The 23,998-nt window shown below is 37.7% G+C and overlaps 1 protein-coding gene across 1 annotated transcript in view; it reads right to left on the bottom strand.

Moving 5' to 3' along the window:
- LOC118922814 (coiled-coil domain-containing protein 170-like) overlaps window positions 1-23,998 on the bottom strand; it is a 53,491-nt gene that overhangs the window by 26,624 nt on the left and 2,869 nt on the right. The window contains 1 exon segment of the mRNA XM_057489025.1: window positions 1,223-1,351. Within this exon segment, the coding sequence (XP_057345008.1) occupies window positions 1,223-1,351 (129 nt within the window).

Raw genomic sequence — 23,998 nt, 5'->3', positions numbered from 1 at the left:
TTGAAGATAGGTCTTTAAAGAGGTAAACTAGTTACAATGAGATCTTTAGAGTAGGCCCTAATCCAATACAACTGATGTTCTTAGAAGAAGAGGAAATGTGGACACAGGCAATCACAAAGGGAAGACCATGTGAAAACATACAGAATAGATGACCATCTACAAGCTGAAGAGAGAAGCCTCAGAAGAAACCAACCTTCCCACCACACAAAAAAATGATAATTATGTGAGGTGATGGCAGTATTAATTAACCTTATTGTAGTAATCATTTCATAATATGTAGGTAAATCAAATCATTACATTGTACATCTTAATCTTACACCATGTTATATGTCAACTATATGGCAATAAAGCTGGGAAATAAAATTTTAAAAAACAAGAAACTAACCCTGCTGATATCTTGTCTTGGATTCTTAGCCACCAGAAATTTAAGAAAATAAATTTTTGTTATTTAAATCACCCAGTCTGTGGTACTGAGTTATGGCAGCCCTTAGGAAACTCATACAGACACCATAGAGAGCTACTTATTCAAATGGCTGGTTAGTGTCCCAGAATAAAAGCATCCAGAACATTTTACTTAAAGGTAATCAGAGAAGCAGTACAGACATAAACAGCTACATCATAGTACATTTAAAAACGACGATGGCCTTTGGGATTTTACCATGGCTACCTATAAGACTGTCTCTGCAACAAATATCCTGAGGGTACTTGGGTTCAACTAAAAAAATCTGCCAAGTACTCTCTAGTTCATTAAAACATATCAAGGGAAAAGTCAAGACATTTCCTACAAATTTGATTTGTTTTTCATCTGTTACTGTGACTCAGATATTTTATCAAGTATTAAATAAAACCAGAGTTATTTGTTATTTGGTGCTATATTGAAAATGAGAACTCATCTTTTCCATTAAAAAATTCTTAGTACACAAAATTATTATTATTATTTTTAATAAATTTCAAGCATAGCAGTTCTTAAGCAATGTTCTAACAGCATTCAACAGTCAACTCAAAAGTACTTAACAATGCATTATATTCAAAGGGATTTCTCTCGGAAAAGACAGATTTGGGTTTAAATTAGTGCTCCTCATTGATAAGAGAGCTCAGTATTGAGAAAAAAGCAAAATTGAGTTTAGATAATACTTTGAGCTCTTTGTCAGAATGTTTCACTCCCTACTTTTACACAGGATATAATTTCCCAAAGCATTTTATGTTCTGATAATCCATATACATCAGCTAAAAGGTTCTTGTTTTTCACCAAGAAACCACCAAGGTCAGGATGGGCTGGGTCAATTGTCCCTTTGCTGTACGTCATTGGGTTCCTGGTGAGAACCACTTGGAAAGGTGGATCTAAACAGGCCTACAAAGAGAAATTGCAAATTATTTAACTAAACATGTGTCCTACAGATCAAAACCTACAATGTTCTACCCCACACAAACTCAAATAAGTAGCTATAAGTATAAACAGCTTTAAAATATTCACCTTGATTGGTAAAGAAGAAGTTAAACTGTCACTATTTGCAGATGACATGATATTGTACATAAAAAACCCTAAAGACTCCACTCCAAAACTACTAGAACTGATATCAGAATACAGCAAAGTTGCAGGATACAAAATTAACACACAGAAATCTGTGGCTTTCCTATATACTAACAATGAACCAACAGAAAGAGAAATCAGGAAAACAACTCCATTCACAATTGCATCAAAAAAAATAAAATACCTAGGAATAAACCTAACCAAAGAAGTGAAAGACTTATACTCTGAAAACTACAAGTCACTCTTAAGAGAAATTAAAGGGGACACTAACAGATGGAAACTCATCCCATGCTTGTGGCTAGGAAGAATTAATATCATCAAAATGGCCATCCTGCCCAAAGCAATATATAGATTTGATGCAATCCCTATCAAATTACCAGCAACATTCTTCAACGAACTGGAACAAATAATTTAAAAATTCATATGGAAACACCAAAGACCCCGAATAGCCAAAGCAACCCTTAGAAAGAAGAATAAAGTAGGGGAGATCTCACTCCCCAACTTCAAGCTCTACTATAAAGCCATAGTAATCAAGACAATTTGGTACTGGCACAAGAACAGAGCCACAGACCAGTGGAACAGAATAGAGACTCCAGACATTAACCCAAACATATATGGTCAATTAATATTTGATAAAGGAGCCATGGACATACAATGGGGAAATGACAGTCTATTCAACAGATGGTGCTGGCAAAACTGGACAGCTACATGTAGGAGAATGAAACTGGACCATTGTCTAACCCCGTACACAGAAGTAAATTCAAAATGGATCAAAGATCTGAATGTAAGTCATGAAACCATAAAACTCTGAGAAAAAAACATAGGCAAAAACCTCTTAGACATAAACATGAGTGACCTCTTCTTGAACATATCTCCCTGGGTAAGGAAAACAACAGCAAAAATGAGTAAGTGGGACTATATTAAGCTGAAAAGCTTCTGTACAGCAAAAGACACCATCAATAGAACAAAAAGGTACCCTACCATATGGGAGAATATATTTGTAAATGACAGATCCAATAAAGGCTTGACGTCCAAAATAAATAAAGAGCTCACCCACCTCAACAAAGAAAAAACAAATAATCCAAGTAAAAAATGGGCAGAGGAACTGAACAGACAGTTCTCCAGAAAAGAAATACAGATGGCCAACAGACACATGAAAAGATGCTCCACATCGCTAATTATCAGACAAAAGCAAATTAAAACCACAATGAGGTATCACCTCACACCAGTAAGGATTGCCATCATCCAAAAGACAAACAACAACACATGTTGGCGAGGTTGTGGAGAAAGGGGAACCCTCATACACTGCTGGTGGGAATGTAAATTAGTTCAACCATTGTGGAAAGCAGTATGGAGTTTCATCAAAATGCTCAAAATAGACTTACCATTTGACCCAGGAATTCCACTCCTAGGAATTTACCCTAAGAACGCAGCACTCAAGTTTGAAAAAGACAGATGCACCCCTATGTTTATCGCAGCACTATTTACAATAGCCAAGAACTGGAAGCAGCCTAAGTGTCCATCAGTAGATGAATGGATAAAGAAGATGTGGTACATATACACAGTGGAATATTACTCAGCCATAAGAAGAAAACAAATCCTACCATTTGCAACAACATGGATGGAGCTAGAGGGTATTATGTTCAGTGAAATAAGCCAGGTGGAGAAAGACAAGTATCAAATGATTTCACTCATCTGTGGAGTATAAGAACAAAGGAAAAACTGAAGGAACAAAACAGCAGCAGAATCACAGAAACCAACAATGGACTAACAGTTCCTGTGTGGTGATCTCCAATAAGTTCTTCACAATGGTATAAAGGGCATATCAAATTGTGGGCAAAGGGTTTGTTTGTGTTTATACAGACGATCGAAGCCTAAATTGGCTACCCAGAAAAAGAATTAAGATATGATATGAAGAAGAACTTCCAACATCAACATTCTCTGGAAGAGTCATTCCAGAAGATGATCATCAAAAAACTTTAACAAAGATCCTGGCGCTGTTGCAGTTGTAGCTGCATTCATCCCACCAGTTCCTGGACTTGCCATTGGAATGAAGAAGGAGATATCTAAGCTGGCCTGTGCATACAGTAAAAGAACAAATTTGACTGGATCTATACTGTTGGAACTCAACCAAGAATTAGGAGAAGTGCAAGTTGCAGCGCTCCAAAATCTTGCGACTATAGACTATCTACTGTTAAAAGAACATATGGGATGTGAACAGTTACCAGGAATGTGTTGTTTTAATTTGTCTGATTTTTCTCAAACTATTCAAATTCAGTTAGACAATATCCATCATATCATTGATAAGTTTTCACAAATGCCTAGGGTGCCTAACTGGTTTTCTTGGTTTCACTGGAGATGGCTGGTAATTGTAGGTCTGCTTTGGTTATGTAGCTGTATTCCTATTATGTTAATGTGTGCACACAATTTAATTAGTAGTTTAAAACATGTACATGCTTATGTTACACTACAAGAAGATATGTCAAAGAAATAATCAATCTTCCCATGTTTTCTTCCGTCTGCTACTTCTATAGCTTTTCTTCTTCCTTCCTAATTACTACCCTTAAATAGAATTCGTGCCTCATATCGAAATTACCGAGTATCATAATTCTTCCAAGTAGTAAAGATACCTCAAGACAAATGTTGGGCATAGAAGCCACAGGGCATAAATCTGCAAAGAAGTAAAAAGCTAACCTTTTCAAACAATAAGGCTTCTCTCTCACTTACCAACTTTACATTTCCCTGTATGGCCCCGGAAGATGACTGGTTAGCCAGAGACGGGTAAGATTCCTCAAGGGAGGAACAACCTAAGACAGGCACAGTCGCAGGGGGGCCATCAGGTGAGAAATTGGGGATCAACAGAGGTGAGGCTTAGCACCTCACCCCCCCTGTTCTGAGAGAAATCTTCTGCATCCGTGGATGTTTTGTTGCCCTTGTCTAGCTTGGATTAATACATAGTCTATAGACACACACCTGATCATCTACATTTGCCCTCTTACAGCACTAAACTATGTTTTCTACCTTTATCTTGTATCTACCTGCCACTTCAGCATTTTATTAAACATAAACATAATAATAATAATAATAAGGGAGAAATGTGGGATTCACATATAAATCAAGTATAAAAATCAAACGAATAATCATATTTGACCTGATTGTTTATAGTTCATGATGCGTGATCAAAACCGAACGTTTCTGTGATGACTGCCCTTGCACTGTTCACCATGTAAGAACTAATTCACTATGTAAGAACTTGTTCACCATGTAAAAACTTGTTCATTATGCTTCAGAAGATTGGAGACTGTTGAGAATTAGGCTTGGGGTTGATTAATGACTGTGCATTGAGTCCCCTATACAGAATTTTATTGTTGTTAACAACCATATGATCAATAAATATGAGAGATGCCCTCTCAAAAAAAAAATTAATTCTGAAAGAATTTTTGATGAGATGTCAAATGCAGTCAGTAGGAACAGCAGTTGTACTAACTCCGTTTTTACACTCTAAAACACTAAGAAGGAATCCAGCAAAATAGTTTTATGCTCACCAGCATGGGGTGCTTTTGATTACATTTCAAGGGTTCAGTCAATTAACCTTTTTTTAAAATCCAGGTGTAATTTTTACACAGTTATGGTTTATTCAGCTAGGAAAATCTAACTTTGTCAAAGAAGGAACAGATTATTTTGGTGTCCAAAATTCACCTGACAAATGTCATTGTTTACATTTTTGTTTTTGGCATTAATAAAAGAATAATTTCTAAAAAAACAAAAATTCATCTTGAGGTGTTTTCCTAACAAACACAGTAGGTCTCAGGCAAATATCAGGTAACATGTTGACCTAAAAGACTACTTAATACTTTTCTACAAATTCTTACCTGACAATTTAAAACATGACTCATAATTAAATGCAGCATATCTAATAAATTTAATGTCTGAGAGTATAGGAATCAAAATGTCTGGGGAAATTTTAATTCACATCTAAAACCCTTTAAGGAAGCATGAACTATTAGGTCGTCATTGATGAAAGATTTACCAGTATTTATTTTTGGTTATACACAAATTCATTTGCATTTTATCATCATACAAATTGATTTTTTAAAACTTTTTTCAATAAATCAATATCAATTTTGTGTTTTTGCCACACCTATGTTGAGGCTAAAAATTAGGGAGTATTTACCTGTATCACAATATCTCCTCCTATTGTCAAAAAGGTGTGCAATATTCTAAATTGTAATTAGTATAACTTTTTGTTAAGAACAAATTCATATAATTAAAATAAAACCAAGAAAAGTGTATTAACCTAAATCTCTAAAAAGTATGTAAGTATATCACATTGGGCTTAATATTCTAAAGGAACAAAATATACTTTTCTATAGTTACCAGGTTTTAGAATTTTATGTTTACCAGGATACTAGAAACACAGACTTGCACAAGAAAATACAAAATAACTATGTTAAAATGTTTAAAGAAATTATGTTTGAAAATATGAATGGGTCATGAGACCATAAAGATTAAACATAGTGAAAAAGCAACCAAATAAGACTTCTATAAATGAAAAATATATCATTTTAATTTGAAAATTGAATGGACATATTAAAAAGCAGATTAGACCTAGCTGAAGAATGAGCAAACTTAAATATGAAGAAATTAACAAGAAAACAGCATATAGGAAAAAACAAATAGTAGATGTGAAAGAGAGTTTAAAGACAGAAAATAAAATGAGAAGTTCTATTATATGTCTACTTGAAATCCAAGAAGACTATAATTTAGAGAGTAGGGAAGAGGCAATATTTGAAGAAGTAATGCCTGAGAATTTTACAGAATTGTTGAAAGAGATTAATCTAAATATTCTAGCAAATCCCCTGAAAAGTAAATAAAAAGAATTCCTTACCTACATACTCATAATGAAATGCAGGACATCAAAGAAAGAGGTCTAAAAAGCATATAATAGCACAGAATTAAAAAGAAATGCAATCAGGCTGGTGAGTGACTTCTCAACAGTAATTGAGAAGTCCGAAAACAGCAGAATTTATCTGTAATGTTCTAAAAAAAATTCTTGCATTTATTCTAAGAGGTGCAAATTTTCATCTCTCTACAACTGGGATGTACCTTAAAGTTGATGCCACTTCAGATTGTGGATAGTTTAGCTGGAAACATAATATTAATTTCATAATAGTGCACAAAATAGTAATGTTTCTTCAAATCAAGGATATGTGATAGTTGCAGACTAGAATTTTATAATAAATGAAATTATGTTTTGAGATTAAGAGAATAAAGACACCTGAAACAAAAACTGAATTTACCAATAGGTCCTCACTTAAGAAAATTCTAAAGGATGAATTTCACATAGACAATGTACTTACAAAGTCTGATATACAAAAAAGAGTAGAGAACAAAAAATGATAGTAAATATGTGGGTATATTTAAATAAACATTAATTAATTTAAAAATATGGTTTATGGAACTGAAAATAAAAAAAAGAACCAATGCAGGACAAAAAAATGCATATATGTTGAGAGAAACAGTAATTTAAAGCACTATCCAATCTTCAGATTTTTTTCAGGAATAACAGATTTCAGTTAGCTTTGTTAAATATATATTTTTAAATGGCTAACATAACTACTAAATCAACAATCAGATAGCATAGAATTTCTAAACTAGTAGAAAAGGAAAAAAATGAAATGAGAAAAAAGAAAATAAAACACAGCAAAACAAAAATATAATCAGAAGACAGGAGGAAAAAGGAAACAAAAATAATGGGATAACTAGAATACACATAATATGATAGAAATATATCCAAATAATCAGTAATTTAAATAAACATAAATGTAGTAAACTTTCCAGTTAAAAGCAGTGTCACATTATTCAAATAAGCAAAAAACTGAAAACAACCCACATGTCAAATAAGAGTTTAATGGATAAATAACTTCTAGTATATTAATAAAACAGAATACTAAAAAAAAGATAGAAATTATTGAATAACTATACATACATCAACAAAAATCTCACTAAGGAAGTAACAAAATAATTAGCAGTATAATTCCATTCAAATAAACTTTTGGAATAAAATTAATAACGATGCCTACTACATAAGGGAATGACTGACGCAAAATTCAAAATATCTACTATTTTGAAGTTCAGAGGGGAGGAAAGAGATTCAGTTAGGAAGGGGCAGACAGGAAGCTTCCAAGGTACTGGAAATGTTCTATAAAACTAAGTGGCAGGTTCATAAGCATTTTTTTATTCTTTTTTCTGTGCATATAAATTTACCAGTTCTTTTCTGTGTATTGAAATGAAATATTTTTTAAAATCCATACACAAAGCAAAACCATGTATTTTTAAAAGATACATGTATATGCAAAGACATACATCAAACAGATTGAGATGAGATAGAAATGGAGCTGATGGAGAAAAAATAAAGTGAGAGGGGCCTTGCACAGAAAGATGCTAAGGTACCATGAACTAAGCATAATTAACTTGACAGTGTACCTGAGATCTAAAACAAAAGAATAAATTGATTAAAATATGCTGTCTTATCTAGTACATCAGAAGATCACAAAAATTTCAAATACCCTGATATTGAAAATAAAAAATAACTATTATATCTACTTAGGCTTTTAATTTTTTCTATGAAGGTGTCATTGATCTTATGAAGGTTCCATATGAGCAATATTATGGTTTTAACACTCACCCATATTATGTCAAGTCACCCCCACCCCATTGCAATCACTGTCCTTTGGAGTAGTAAGATGCTATAGAGTCATTGCTTTTCTTCTCTGTGCTATACTGAATTAGACTTTAAATTTATAAATATAAGAAAATATTCAGCCTCCAATTTATTTTTGTAGGTAGGTACTTTCAAATACAGCTTGAAAGCTTCTCTTATTTTGTAGATTAGAAGATACGGACAAGAAGCCATGCTGTACAAGGATACTGCAGCTTGTTCATATAAGAAAAAATTAAAATGTATAAAAACTATGAAATAGTAATATAATTTGTAGTAAAATTCTATGCAGTAGTTAACATGTACAGACTAAATTTATGTGAATCAAAAACAACTCTCAAAAACATAAGTTTGAGTGCAAATAAGCAACAAAAAGTTATGTCTAGCAGAATGACATTTATGAATTTTTTAAATGCCCAAAACAATATTAGAAGCATTCACATATATGTAAGTTTTAAAAACAAACATGAACATAAAGGTTATATACTTAGTTCAGAATACTAATCTCTGAAACGGAAAAAATAAATAGCCCAAGATGGCCAAATAATACTTTCATATAGGATTGTGATAGCAGCTGCCCTAACACCCCCATCTCTTACCACCCCAGACCCTGGCTCTGCCCATCCCCACTACAATCCAGTAACTAGATGGCTAATGCTCAATAGCAGAGGCTCTAGAGACTGTGCCAGGGTTAGCAGTGGCAAAAATTCTTACTGGTTGATGTTGATCCTACTTGATAAATTTTTAATATCATCATCCCAAGAGCCAGGGACGGGCTCGAAAGTTACAAAACAGTCTTCAACTGTTATCAGTGAAGTTTTACTACTTTTAAAAGAATAACTGAAGGAAATTTGGGGGGAAAATGCCAAATTTAAATCTGCGTAGTAGGTATATGAGTACTAGTCTCTATACTTTTCTGTATGTTTGAATGAAATACAAAAAATTAAAATTTACAAGCATAATCCAGTTGACTTTTAAAATCATAAAATACAAGGACACGATCAGATACAAGAGCAATTTTATGGTGTTACAGTTATAATTCAATTTGGATTTTAAATATGTATTAATTCCAAAGAAAGTACATATATTTAAAAAATTAAAATATCATTGATATACAATCTTAAGATGCTTTCACATAAACAATACAGTGGTTTCAATATTCACCCATAATATCAAGTCCTCACCCCTTCCATTGCAGTTACTGTCTATCAGCATAGTAAGATAGTCATTACTTGTTATAGTCATTACGGTTATAGTCATTACTTGTCCTTTCCGTGCTGTACCACCTTCCCCATGACCTACCTATATTGTGATTGCGAATTATAGTGCCCCTTAATCCCCTTCTCCCTCCCCACCCACCCTCCCCAACCTCTTCCCTTTGGTAACTACTAGTCCCTTCTGTCTGTGAGTCTACTGCTATTTTGTTACTTCCCTGTTGCTTTGTTTCACTTCACAGATGAGTGTAATCATTTGGAACTTCTCTTTCTCCGCCTGGCTTCTCTTTCTCTGCCTTGCTTAGAAAATGTCATTTTTCTATTTTTTGGCTTAAACAACAGAAATTTATTTTCTCACAGTTCTGGAGGTTAGTAGTCTAAGATTAAGGTGTTGGCAGGTTTGGTTTCATCTGAGGACACTCTCCTTGGCTTGCAAATGGTGACCTTCTTGCTATGTTCTCACAGTCTTCTCTCTGCACACACATCCCTGGTGTTCCCTAGTGTTCAAATTTCCTCTTTTATAGATTTATTTATTTTTATTATGGTATCATTAATATACAGTCACATGAGCAACTTTGTGGTTACTAGATTCCCCCCATTATCAAGTCCCCACCACATAACCCATTATGGTCACTGTCCATCAGCATAGTAAGATGCTATAGAGTCACTATTTATCTTCTCTGTGCTATACTGCCTTCCCCGTGCCTCCCCCTTCATTATGTGTGCTAGTCATAAGGCCCCTTAATCCCTTCCTTTCCCCCTCCCCCTTCCATAGTCCCTTTCCCTTTGGTAACTGTTAGTCCATTATTGGGTTCTGTGAGTCTGCTGCTGTTTTGTTCCTTCAGGTTTTGCTTTGTTGTTACACTCCACAGATGAGTGAAATCATTTGGTACTTCTCTTTCTCCATCTGGCTTATTTCACTGAGCGTAATACCCTCTAGCTCCATTCATGTTGTTGCAAATGGTAGGATTTGTTTTCTTCTTATGGCTGAATAGTATTCCATTGTGTATATGTACCACATCTTCTTTATCCATTCATCTACTGATGGACACCTAGTTGCTTCCATTTCTTGGCTATTGTAAATAGTGCTGTGATAAACATAGGGATACATATGCCTTTTTGAGTCTCGGCTCCTGCATTCTTAGGGTAAATTTCTAGGAGCGGAATTCCTGGGTCAAATGGTATTTCTATTTTTAGTTTTTGAGGAGCCTCCATACTGCTTTTCACAATGGTTGAACTAATTTACATTCCCACCAGCAGTGTAGGAGGGTTCCCTTTTCTCCACATCCTCACCAGCATTTGTTGTTGTCTGTCTTTTGGATGGCCATCCTAACTGGTGTGGGGTAGTATCTCGTTGTGGTTTTAATTTGCATTTGCCTGATAATTAGCAATGTGGAGCATCTTTTCATGTGTCTGTTGGCCATCTGAATTTCTTCTTTGGAGAAGTGCCTTTTCATATCCTCTGCCCATTTTTTAATTGGATTATTTGCTTTTTGTTTGTTGAGATGCATGAGCTCTTTATATATTTTGGATGTCTACCCCTTATTGGATATGTCATTTATGAATATATTCTCCCATACTGTAGGGTGCCTTTTTGTTCTACTGATGGTGTCCTTTGCTGTACAGAAGCTTTTTAGTTTGATATAGTCCCACTTGTTCATTTTTGCTTTCGTTTCCCTTGCCTGGGGAGATATTCTCATGAAAAAGTTGCTCAGAGATTTTTGCCTCTGTTTTTTTCTAAGAGTTTTATGGTTTCATGACTTACATTCAGGTCTTTGATCCATTTCAAGTTTACTTTTACATATGGAGTTAGATAGTAATCCAGTTTCATTCTCTTGTATATAGCTGTCCAGTTTTGCCAACACCAGCTGTTGAAGAGACTGTCATTTCCCCATTGTATATGAAAATGTCATTTTTAAGTTTATGCACTATAAACTCAAGCTTTTTTTTACAATTGATTTAAAATAAAGTTACAGTTAAATGAGGACATGTTGAAAAGATTATACTTTATTAACTTTATAATTTTACAATGTACCAATATTAAAATTTATTTTACATTGTTCTCACCATATTCCATACAAAATGGCAAAATAATTGTTTCAATTCCTAGTGGGATTCATAAGCATTTATGCACTTGAAAAGAGTTCAACTACTACAGATTGAAAAACACTGCCCTTGAGGAAGGCGGAGCCAACATGGCGGCGTGAGTAGGACAGTGGGAATCTCCTCCCAAAAACATATATACTTTTGAAAATATAACAAACACAACTAGCCCTAAAAGAGAGACCAGAAGACGCAGGACAGTGGCCAGACTGCAGATACACCAGCGAGAACCCAGCGACTGGTGAAAGGGGTAAGATACAAGCCCCGGCCCGGCGGGACCCGAGCGCCCCTCCCCCCAGCTCCCGGCGGAGAAGAGTAGGCAGAGCGGGAGGGAGACGGAGCACAGGGCTGCCGAACACCCAGCCCCAGCCATCCGGGCCAGAGCGCAGACACAGTACGTGCTCAGGGGGCCCTGGATACTGGAGGAACAGGGAGTAAGACATCTGAGCGGGTGCCGAAGCTGATGCCCCTGTGACAAAGAAAAGCGGGGGCTTTTTGAAAGTCTTAAAGGGACAGGGACTTAACAGCTTGACGGAAACAACCCAGGTCACAGTACAGCAGCTGGAAATTACAGGGAAAACCGGGTGCACTAACCCCCTGGGCAACAGCTCTGAGACCCCTCACGGAGGCAAACAGTCAAGCAGCCCCCCCATCCATTACCCCACCGGGCGCTGCGAAAGCAGAGAAGCAGCCTGAGACAAATTCCGCCCACAGAAAGGGAAATTTCTCCCTTCCGGCCAGGCAAGACACAAAGACCCAGTCTACACGCAATTACCCAACAGAAGCCACTAGGGGTCGCAGTTGTCCCAGTAAAGAAAGGCCAGTAGCAAGTGAAAATTTTGGCCCTCCCAGCTGACAGTCAATAGCACCTGTCAACATGAAAAGGCAAAAAAATATGATCCAGACAAGACTAACCCAGACAGCTTCGGCATCTGCTACATCTTCCCCTGAGAAGGAATCTGGGGAGATAGATTTAGCCAGTCTTCCTGAAAAAGAATTCAAAACAAAAGTCATAACCATGCTGATGGACTTGCAGAGAAATATGCAAGAACTAAGGAAGGAGAATTCAGAAATAAAACAAGCTCTGGAAGGACTTCAAAACAGAATGGACGAGATGCAAGAGACCATTAATGGACTAGAAAACAGAGAACAGGAACGCAGAGAAGCTGATGCAGAGAGAGATAAAAGGATCTCCAGGAATGAAAGAATTTTAAGAGAGCTGAGTGATCAAACGAAAAGGAACAATATAAGAATCATAGGTATTCCAGAAGAAGTAGAGAGAGAAGAGGGGATAGAAAATGTCTTTGAAGAAATAATTGCTGAAAATTTCCCCAAACTAGGGGAAGAAATGGCCTCTCAGACCACAGAGGTACACAGAACTCCCATGACAAGGGATCCAAGGAGGGCAACACCAAGACACATAATAATTAAAATGGCAAAGATCAAAGACAAGGACAAAGTATTACAGGCAGCCAGAGAGAAAAAAAAGGTTACCTACAAAGGAAAACCCATCAGGCTATCATCAGACTTCTCAACAGAAACCCTACAGGCCAGAAAAGAATGGCATGATATACTTAATGCAATGAAACAGAAGGGCCTCAAACCAAGACTACTGTATCCAGCACGAATATCATTTAAATATGAAGGAGGGATTAAACAATTCCCAGACAAGCAAAAGTTGAGGGAATTTGCCTCCCACAAACCACCTCTACAGGGCATCCTACAGGGACTGCTCTAGATGGGAGCACTCCTAAAAAGAGCACACAACAAAACACCCAACATATGAAGAAGGGAGGAGGAGGAATAAGAAGGGAGAGAAATAAAGAATCATCAGACTGTGTTTATAATAGCTCAACAAGCGAGTTAAGTTAGACAGTAAGATAGTAAAGAAGCTAACCCTAAACCTTTGGTAACCACAAACTTAAAGCCTGCAATGGCAATAAATTCATACCTTTCAATAATCACCCTAAATGTAAATGGACTGAATGCACCAATCAAAAGACACAGAGTAATAGAATGGATAAAAAAGCAAGATACATCCATATGCTGCTTACAAGAGACTCACCTCAAACCCAAAGACGCGCACAGACTTAAAGTCAAGGGATGGAAGAAGATATTTCAAGCAAACAACAGAGAGAAGAAAGCAGGTGTTGCAATTCTGGTATCAGACAAAACAGACTTCAAAATAAAGAAAGTAACAAAAGACAAAGAAGGACATTACATAATGATAAATGGCTCAGTATATCAAGAGGATATAACCATTATAAATATATATGCACCCAATACAGGAGCACCAACATACCTGAAACAAATATTAATAGAACTAAAGGAGGAAATAGGATGCAATGCATTCATTCTAGGAGACTTCAACACACCACTCACTCCAAAGGACAGATCCACCAGACAGAAAATAAGTAAGGACACAGAGGCACTGAACAACACATTAGAACAGATGGACCTAATAGACATCTACAGAACTCTACATCCAAAAGCAACAGGATACACATTCTTCTCAAGTGCACATGGAACATTCTCCAGAATAGACCACATACTAGGACACAAAAAGAGCCTCAGTAAATTCCAAAAGATTGAAATCCTACCAACCAACTTTTCAGACCACAAAGGCATTAAACTAGAAATAAACTGTTCAAAGAAAGCAAAAAGGCTCACAAACACATGGAGGCTAAACAACACGCTCCTAAATAATCAATGGATCAATGACCAAATCAAAATGGAGATCCAGCAATATATGGAAACAAATGACAACAACAACACTAAGCCCCAACTTCTGTGGGACACAGCAAAAGCAGTCTTAAGAGGAAAGTATATAGCAATCCAAGCATATTTAAAAAAGGAAGAGCAATCGCAAATGAATGGTCTAATGTCACAACTATCGAAATTGGAAAAAGAAGAACAAATGAGGCCTAAGGTCAGCAGAAGGAGGGACATAATAAAGATCAGAGAAGAAATAAATAAAATCGAGAAGAATAAAACAATAGCAAAAATCAATGAAACCAAGAGCTGGTTCTTCGAGAAAATAAACAAAATAGATAAGCCTCTAGCCAGACTTATTAAGAGGAAAAGAGAGTCAACACAAATTAACAGTATCAGAAATGAGAAAGGAAAAATCACGACGGACCCTGCAGAAATACAAAGAATTATTAGAGAATACTATGAAAACCTATATGCTAACAAGCTGGGAAACCTAGGAGAAATGGACAACTTCCTAGAAAAATACAACCTTCCAAGACTGACCCAAAAAGAAACAGAAAATCTAAACAGACCAATTACCAGCAACGAAATTGAAGCGGTAATCAAAAAACTACCAAAGAACAAAACACCCGGGCCAGAAGGATTTACCTCGGAATTTTATCAGACATACAGAGAAGACATAATACCCATTCTCCTTAAAGTTTTCCAAGAAATAGAAGAGGAGGGGATACTCCCAAACTCATTCTATGAAGCTAACATCACCCTAATACCAAAACCAGGCAAAGACCCCACCAAAAAAGAAAACTACAGACCAATATCCCTGATGAACGTAGACGCAAAAATACTCAACAAAATTTTAGCAAACCGAATTCAAAAATACATCAAAACCATCGTACACCATGACCAAGTGGGATTCATCCCAGGGATGCAAGGATGGCACAACATTAGAAAGTCCATCAATATCATCCACTACATCAACAAAAAGAAAGACAAAAACCACATGATCATCTCCATAGATGCTGAAAAACACTGCCCTTTTTCATTGTATCATTTACTTCTTTTCCATCTTTACTGATGTATAACTGAAATAGAAAATATATATAAAGTGTGTGATATTTTGATATATGTATACATTGTGAAATAATCTCCACAATCAAGCTAATTGCCATATCCATCACCTCATCCAGTTACCATTTTCTTTTTTGTGGTGAGAATACTTAATATCTAAATTTCAAATACACAATACAGCAGTTAACTATAGTCACATTGGCTGTTACTTATTCATCCTGCATAACTGAAACATACCTTTTGAACAACATCTCCCCACTGCCCTCTCCCTTCAACATCTGGCAAAGATCATTCTACTCTCTGCTTCAATGAGTGACTTTTTTAGATTGAACATTTAAATGAGAGCCTGCAGTATTTGCCTTTCTATGTCTGGCTTATTTCCCTTGGCATAATGTCCTCCAGTTCATCCATGTTGTTGAAGATAAAAGGATTTCCTTCTTTTTAATGGCTGAATAATACTCCATTGTATCTATGTACATATATATGTGTATCACATTTTATCTATGACCTGTTGACTTACTTTTTACTGTAAAAAAATCTCTTTTCCTTTAAAATAAACTAGGCTTGTCATTCCAATTTAAAGCCAACAGTGGGAGGAAACAAACTATTCCCCTCACCCACCTTCTTCACCCCTACTTCAGACTTCATCTCCTAGGAGCTATACGCTATAAGGTAAAGACTGGGTAGATTTTTCTAGTGGTCTTAAAAATATCAATAGAAGGGGCATCAACTGATCCAAAAAGATATTTAATTTCAGAAAGATTTTCGTTAGGGTCTAGCCCTAATAAAGTGAGGCTGTAAACCAAAGGGGTGATATGGTGTATAGAAAGATAATGGGAGTCAGAGTACTCAGTTCTGACCTTAAATCACTGTGGCTTCTCTCTACAAATGTTTCCTAATCTAGAAAATGAATGGGTTGGATCAAATAAACTCAGAAGCCTTTTACAGTCCACTTTTATATTATGGGATTATTCAACCTCAGTGAAATGTCAGAACCACCAAAAGGGTGAAAATAAGTAAAATCCACTTTAAGATTTAGATGTTTCACTGCTCTTTGTTCTATAGTCAAGCCAGAAATCAAAGGAAGTGAGAGATCATTTGGCCTCATGTCTTGGATCATTTGCTAACAAAGAAATGGAAGGGTGCTGGCATAGGCAAGTGGGCACACAAAACTGGACTTCCGAGGAGGGGGCGGAAGATGGCGGCGTGAGTAGAGCAGCGGAAATCTCCTCCCAAAACCACATATATCTATGAAAATATAACAAAGACATCCCTTCCTAGAATAAAGACCAGAGGACACAGGACAATATCCAGACCACATCCGCACCTGAGAGAACCCAGCGCCTTGTGAAGGGGGTAAGATACAAGCCCCAGCCCGGCGGGAGCCAAGCACCCATCCCCCTAACTCCCGGCGGGAGAAGAATAGGCAGAGCGGGAGGGAGACGGAGCCCAGGACTGCCGAACACCCAGCCCCAGCCATCCGGGCCAGAGTGCAGACACAGTACATGCACAGGGGGCCCCGGATACTAGCAAAACAAGGCAGCAAGAACAGTGAGCGGGCACCAGAGGCCGGGCGCCGGAGGACATAAGAAAAGCGAGCAACCAATTTTTTTGTTTGTTTGTTTTGTTTTGGCGAGCGCTTTTTGGAAGTCTTAAAGGGATAGGGACCCCAATACTAGGGAAACAGGGTAGCTAGACTGGTGAGCAGATGCCTGAGGCTGGCGCCGGAGAATAAAGAAAAACGAGTGGACACGTTCTTTTTTATTTTTTAATTAAAAAAATTTTTTTTTAATTAAAAAAAATTTTTTTTTTGTGGTCGTTGTTTTGCTTTGGCGGGTGCTTTTTGGAAGTCTTAAAGGGGCAGGGTGGGACACTTAATCCAGAGGTAGGGAATCCGGGGATCTCTGGGCACTCTAACCCCTGGGCTGCAGGGAGCAGGGAGGCCCCTTACGGAGATAAATAGCCTCCCGGCCGCTCCCCCTCCAACGCAACTCCACCACTTTGGAGCAGCTGCCCAAGCCAGGCCATGTCCACAGCAACAGCGGAGATAAACTCCATAGCAGCCGGGCAGGAAGCAGAAACCCTGTCTGCGCGCAGCTGCCCAGCACAAGCCACTAGAGGTCGCTGTTCTCCCAGGAGAGGAGGGCCACAAACCAACAAGAAGTGAAGTTCTTCCAGCCGTCACTCGTCCCAGCTCTGCAAACTATTCCTATCACCATGAAAAGGCAAAGCTACAGGCTGACAAAGATCACAGAGACAACACCAGAGAAGGAGACAGACCTAACCAGTCTTCCTGAAAAAGAATTCAAAATAAGAATCATAAACATGCTGACAGAGATGCAGAGAAATACGCAAGAGAAATGGGATGAAGTCCGGAGGGAGATCACAGATGCCAGAAAGGAGATCACAGAAATGAAACAAACTCTGGAAGGGTTTATAAGCAGAATGGATAGGATGCAAGAGGCCATTGATGGAATTGAAACCAGAGAACAGGAATGCATAGAAGCTGACATAGAGAGCGACAAAAGGATCTCTAGGAATGAAACAATATTAAGAAAACTGTGTGACCAATCCAAAAGGAACAATATCCGTATTATAGGGGTTCCAGAAGAAGAAGAGAGAAGAAAAGAGATGGAAAGTATTTTGGAAGAAATAATTGCTGAAAACTTCCCCAAACTGGGGGAGGAAATAATAGAAGAGACCACGGAAATACACAGAACCCCCAACAGAAAGGATCCAAGGAGGACCACACCAAGACACATAATAATTAAAATGGCAACGATCAAGGACAAGGAAAGAGTTTTAAAGGCAGCTAGAGAGAAAAAGGATACCTATAAAGGAAAACCCATCAGGCTAACATCAGACTTCTTGACAGAAACCCTACAGGCCAGAAGAGAATGGCATGATATATTTAATACAATGAAACAGAAGGGCCTTGAACCAAGGATACTGTATCCAGCACGACTATCATTCAAATATGACGGTGGGATTAAACAATTCCCAGACAAACAAAAGCTGAGGGAATTTGCTTCCCACAAACCACCTCTACAGAACATCTTACAGGGACTGCTCTAGATGGGAGCACTCCTAGAAAGAGCACAGCACAAAACACCCAACATATGAAGAATCGAGGAGGAGGAATAAGAAGGGAGAGAAGAAAAGAATCTCCAGACACTGTATATAACAGCTCAATAAGCGAGTTCAGTTAGGCAGTAAGATACTAAAGAGGCTAACCTTGAACCTTTGGTAACCACGAATTTAAAGCCTGCAAAGGCAATAAGTACATATCTGTCAATAGTCACCCTGAATGTTAATGGGCTGAATGCACCAATCAAAAGACACAGAGTAATAGAATGGATAAAAAAGCAAGACCCATCTATATGCTGCTTACAAGAAACTCACCTCAAACCCAAAGACATATACAGACTAAAAGTCAAGGGGTGGAAAAACATATTTCAGGCGAACAACAGCGAGAAGAAAGCAGGGGTTGCAGTACTAATATCAGACAGAATAGACTTCAAAACAAGGAAAGTAAAAAGAGATAAAGAAGGACACTACATAATGATAAAGGGCTCAGTTCAACAAGAGGATATAACCATTCTAAATATATATGCACCCAACACAGGAGCACCAGCATATGTGAAACAAATACTAACAGAACTAAAGGGGGAAATAGCCTGCAATGCATTCATTCTAGGAGACTTCAACACACCACTCACCCCAAAGGATAGATCCACCGGGCAGAAAATAAGTAAGGACACAGAAGCACTGAACAACACAGTAGAGCAGATGGACCTAATAGACATCTATAGAACTCTACATCCAAAAGCAACAGGATATACATTCTTCTCAAGTGCACATGGAACATTCTCCAGAATGGACCACATACTAGGCCACAAAAAGAGCCTCAGAAAATTCCAAAAGATTGAAATCCTACCAACCAACTTTTCAGACCACAAAGGCATAAAACTAGAAATAAACTGTACAAAGAAAGCAAAGAGGCTCACAAACACATGGAGGCTTAACAACACGCTCCTAAATAATCAATGGATCAATGACCAAATCAAAATGGAGATCCAGCAATATATGGAAACAAATGACAACAACAACACTAAGCCCCAACTTCTGTGGGACACAGCAAAAGCAGTCTTAAGAGGAAAGTATATAGCAATCCAAGCATATTTAAAAAAGGAAGAGCAATCCCAAATGAATGGTCTAATGTCACAATTATCAAAATTGGAAAAAGAAGAACAGATGAGGCCTAAGGTCAGCAGAAGGAGGGACATAATAAAGATCAGAGAAGAAATAAATAAAATTGAGAAGAATAAAACAATAGCAAAAATCAATGAAACCAAGAGCTGGTTCTTTGAGAAAATAAACAAAATAGATAAGCCTCTAGCCAGACTTATTAAGAGGAAAAGAGAGTCAACACAAATTAACAGTATCAGAAATGAGAAAGGAAAAATCACGACGGACCCCACGGAAATGCAAAGAATTATTGGAGACTACTATGAAAACCTATATGCTAACAAGCTGGGAAACCTAGGAGAAATGGACAACTTCCTAGAAAAATACAACCTTCCAAGACTGACCCAGAAAGAAACAGAAAATCTAAACAGACCAATTACCAGCAACGAAATTGAAGCGGTAATCAAAAAACTACCAAAGAACAAAACCCCCGGGCCAGATGGATTTACCTCGGAATTTTATCAGACATACAGGGAAGACATAATACCCATTCTCCTTAAAGTTTTCCAAAAAATAGAGGAGGAGGGGATACTCCCAAACTCATTCTATGAAGCTAACATCACCCTAATACCAAAACCAGGCAAAGACCCCACCAAAAAAGAAAACTACAGACCAATATCCCTGATGAACGTAGATGCAAAAATACTCAACAAAATATTAGCAAACCGAATTCAAAAATACATCAAAAGGATCATACACCATGACCAAGTGGGATTCATCCCAGGGATGCAAGGATGGTACAACATTCGAAAGTCCACCAACATCATCCACCACATCAACAAAAAGAAAGACAAAAACCACATGATCATCTCCATAGATGCTGAAAAAGCATTTGACAAAGTTCAACATCTATTCATGATAAAAACTCTCAGCAAAATGGGAATAGAGGGCAAGTACCTCAACATAATAAAGGCCATCTATGATAAACTTACAGCCAACATCATAATGAACAGCGAGAAGCTGAAAGCATTTCCTCTGAGATCGGGAACTAGACAGGGATGCCCACTCTCTCCACTGTAATTTAACATACTACTGGAGGTCCTAGCCACGGCAATCAGACAAAACAAAGAAATACAAGGAATCCAAATTGGTAAAGAAGAAGTTAAACTGTCACTATTTGCAGATGACATGATACTGTAAATAAAAAACCCTAAAGACACCACCCCAAAACTACTAGAACTGATATCGGAATACAGTAAAGTTGCAGGATACAAAATCAACACACAGAAATCTGTGGCTTTCCTATATACTAACAATGAACCAACAGAAAGAGAAATCAGGAAAACAACTCCATTCACAATTGCATCAAAAAAAAAAATACCTAGGAATAAACCTAACCAAAGAAGTGAAAGACTTATACTCTGAAAACTACAAGTCACTCTTAAGAGAAATTAAAGGGGACACTAACAGATGGAAACTCATCCCATGCTCGTGGCTAGGAAGAATTAATATCGTCAAAATGGCCATCCTGCCCAACGCAATATATAGATTTGATGCAATCCCTATGAAACTACCAGCAACATTCTTCAATGAACTGGAACAAATAATTCAAAAATTCATATGGAAGCACCAAAGACCCCGAATAGCCAAAGCAATCCTGAGAAAGAAGAATAAAGTAGAGGGGATCTCACTCCCAAACTTCAAGCTCTACTATAAAGCCATAGTAATCAAGACAATTTGGTACTGTCACAAAAGCAGAGCCACAGACCAATGGAACAGACTAGAGAATCCAGACATTAACCCAGACATATATGGTCAATTAATATTTGATAAAGGAGCCATGGACATACAATGGGGAAATGACAGTCTCTTCAACAGATGGTGCTGGCAAAACTGGACAGCTACATGTAGGAGAATGAAACTGGACCATTGTCTAACCCCATATACAAAAGTAAACTCAAAATGGATCAAAGACCTGAATGTAAGTCATGAAACCATTAAACTCTTGGAAGAAAACATAGGCAAAAACCTCTTAGACATAAACATGAGTGACCTCTTCTCGAACATATCTCCCCGGGCAAGGAAAACAACAGCAAAAATGAGTAAGTGGGACTATATTAAGCTGAAAAGCTTCTGTACAGCAAAAGACACCATCAATAGAACAAAAAGGAACCCTACAGTATGGGAGAATATATTTGAAAATGACACATCCGATAAAGGCTTGACATCCAGATTATATAAAGAGCTCACATGCCTCAACAAACAAAAAACAAATAACCCAATTAAAAAATGGGCAGAGGAACTGAACAGACAGTTCTCCAAAAATAGAAATACAGATGGCCAACAGACACATGAAAAGATGCTCCACATCGCTAATTATCAGATAAATGCAAATTAAAACTACAATAAGGTATCACCTCACACCAGTAAGGATGGCTGCCATCCAAAAGACAAACAACAACAAATGTTGGCAAGGCTGTGGAGAAAGGGGAACCCTCCTACACTGCTGGTGGGAATGTAAGTTAGTTCAACCATTGTGGAAAGTAGTATGGAGGTACATCAAAATGCTCAAAACAGACCTACCATTTGACCCAGGAATTGCACTCCTAGGAATTTACCCTAAGAATGCAGCAATCAAGTATGAGAAAGATCAGTGCACCTCTATGTTTATCGCAGCACTATTTACAATAGCCAAGAATTGGAAGCAACCTAAATGTGCATCGATAGATGAATGGATAAAGAAGATGTGGTACATATACACAATGGAATACTACTCAGCCATAAGAAAAGGGCAAATCCAACCATTTGGAGCAACATGGATGGAGCTAGAGGGTATTATGCTCAGTGAAACAAGCTAAGTGGAGAAAGAGAAATACCAAATGATTTCACTTATCTGTCGAATATAAGAACAAAGGAAAAACGGAAGGAACAAAACAGCAGCAGAATCACAGAACTCAGGAATGGACTAACAGGTACCAAAGGGAAAGGGACTGGGGAGGATGGGTGGGTAGGGAGGGATAAGGGGGGTGGAGAAGTAGGGGGGTATCAAGATTGGCATGCATGGGGGGTAGGAGAAAAGTGAGGGCTGTACAACACAGAGAAGGCAAGTAGGAATTCTACAACATTTTGCTATGCTGATGGACAGTGACTGTAAAGGGGTTCATAGGGGGGACCTGGTATAGGGGAGAGCCTAGTAAACATAATATTCGTCATGTAAGTGTAGATTAGTGATACCAAAAAAAAAAAAGGGGGGGGCAGTTCCTGTGTAGTAACCTCCCATGAGTTCTACACAAGGGTATAAAGGGCATATAAAAGTGTAGGCAAAGGGTCTGTTTGTGTTTATACAGAGGATCAAAGCCTAATTGGGCTACCCCGAAAATGAACTAAGATACAATATGAAAAAGAACTTCCAACATCAGCACTCTCTGGAAGACTCATGCCAGAAGATGATCATCAAAAAACCCCAACAAAGATCCACGCACTGCTACAGCTGTAGACGCACTCATCCCACCAGTTCCTGGACTTGCCATGGGGATGAAGAAGGAGATATCTAAGCTGGCCTGTGCATACAGTAAAACAACAAATTTGACTGCATCTATACTGCTGGAACTCAATCAAGAATTAGGAGAAGTGCAAATTGTAGCGCTCCAAAATCTTACAATTACAGACTATTTACTGTTAAAAGAACATAAGGGATGTGAACATTCCCCAGGAATGGGTTGTTTTAATTTGTCTGATTTCTCTCAGACTGTTCGAGTTCAGTTGGACAATATCCACCATATCATAGATAAGTTTTCACAAATGCCTAAGGTGCCTAACTGGTTTTCTTGGTTTCACTGGAGATGGCTGGTAATTACAGGTATGCTTTGGTTATGTAACTATACTCCTATTATGTTAATGTGTGTGCGCAATTTAAGTAGTAGCTTAAAACCTATACATGCTGAAGTTATTCTACAAGAAGATATGTCAAAGAAATAATCAATCTTCCCATGTTTTCTTCCGCCTGCTACTTCTATAGCTTTTCTTCTTCCTTCCTAATTACAACCCTTAAATAGAATTCGTGCCTCATATCAAATTTACCGAGTATCGTAATTCTTCCAAGTGGTAAAGATACCTCAAGACAAATGCTGGGCATAGAAGCTACAGGGCATAAATATGCAAAGAAATAAAAAGCTAACCATTTCAAACAATAAGGCTTCTCTCTCACTTACCAACTTTACATTTCCGTGTATGGCCACGGAAGATGACTGGTTAGCCAGAGACAGGTAAGATTCCTCAAGGGAGGAACAACCTAAGACAGGCACAGTCGCAGGGGGGTCATCAGGTGAGAAATTGGGGATCAACAGAGGTGAGGCTTAGAACCTCACCCCCCCTGTTCTGAGAGAAACCTTCTGCATACGTGGATGTGTTATTGCCCTTGTCTTGCTTGGATTAACACATAGTCTACAGGCACACACCTGA

This window comes from Manis pentadactyla, chromosome 11 (assembly GCF_030020395.1).
Source record: "Manis pentadactyla isolate mManPen7 chromosome 11, mManPen7.hap1, whole genome shotgun sequence".
Lineage (NCBI taxonomy): Eukaryota > Metazoa > Chordata > Mammalia > Pholidota > Manidae > Manis > Manis pentadactyla.
This window is presented reverse-complemented; position numbering and strand designations above follow the sequence as displayed.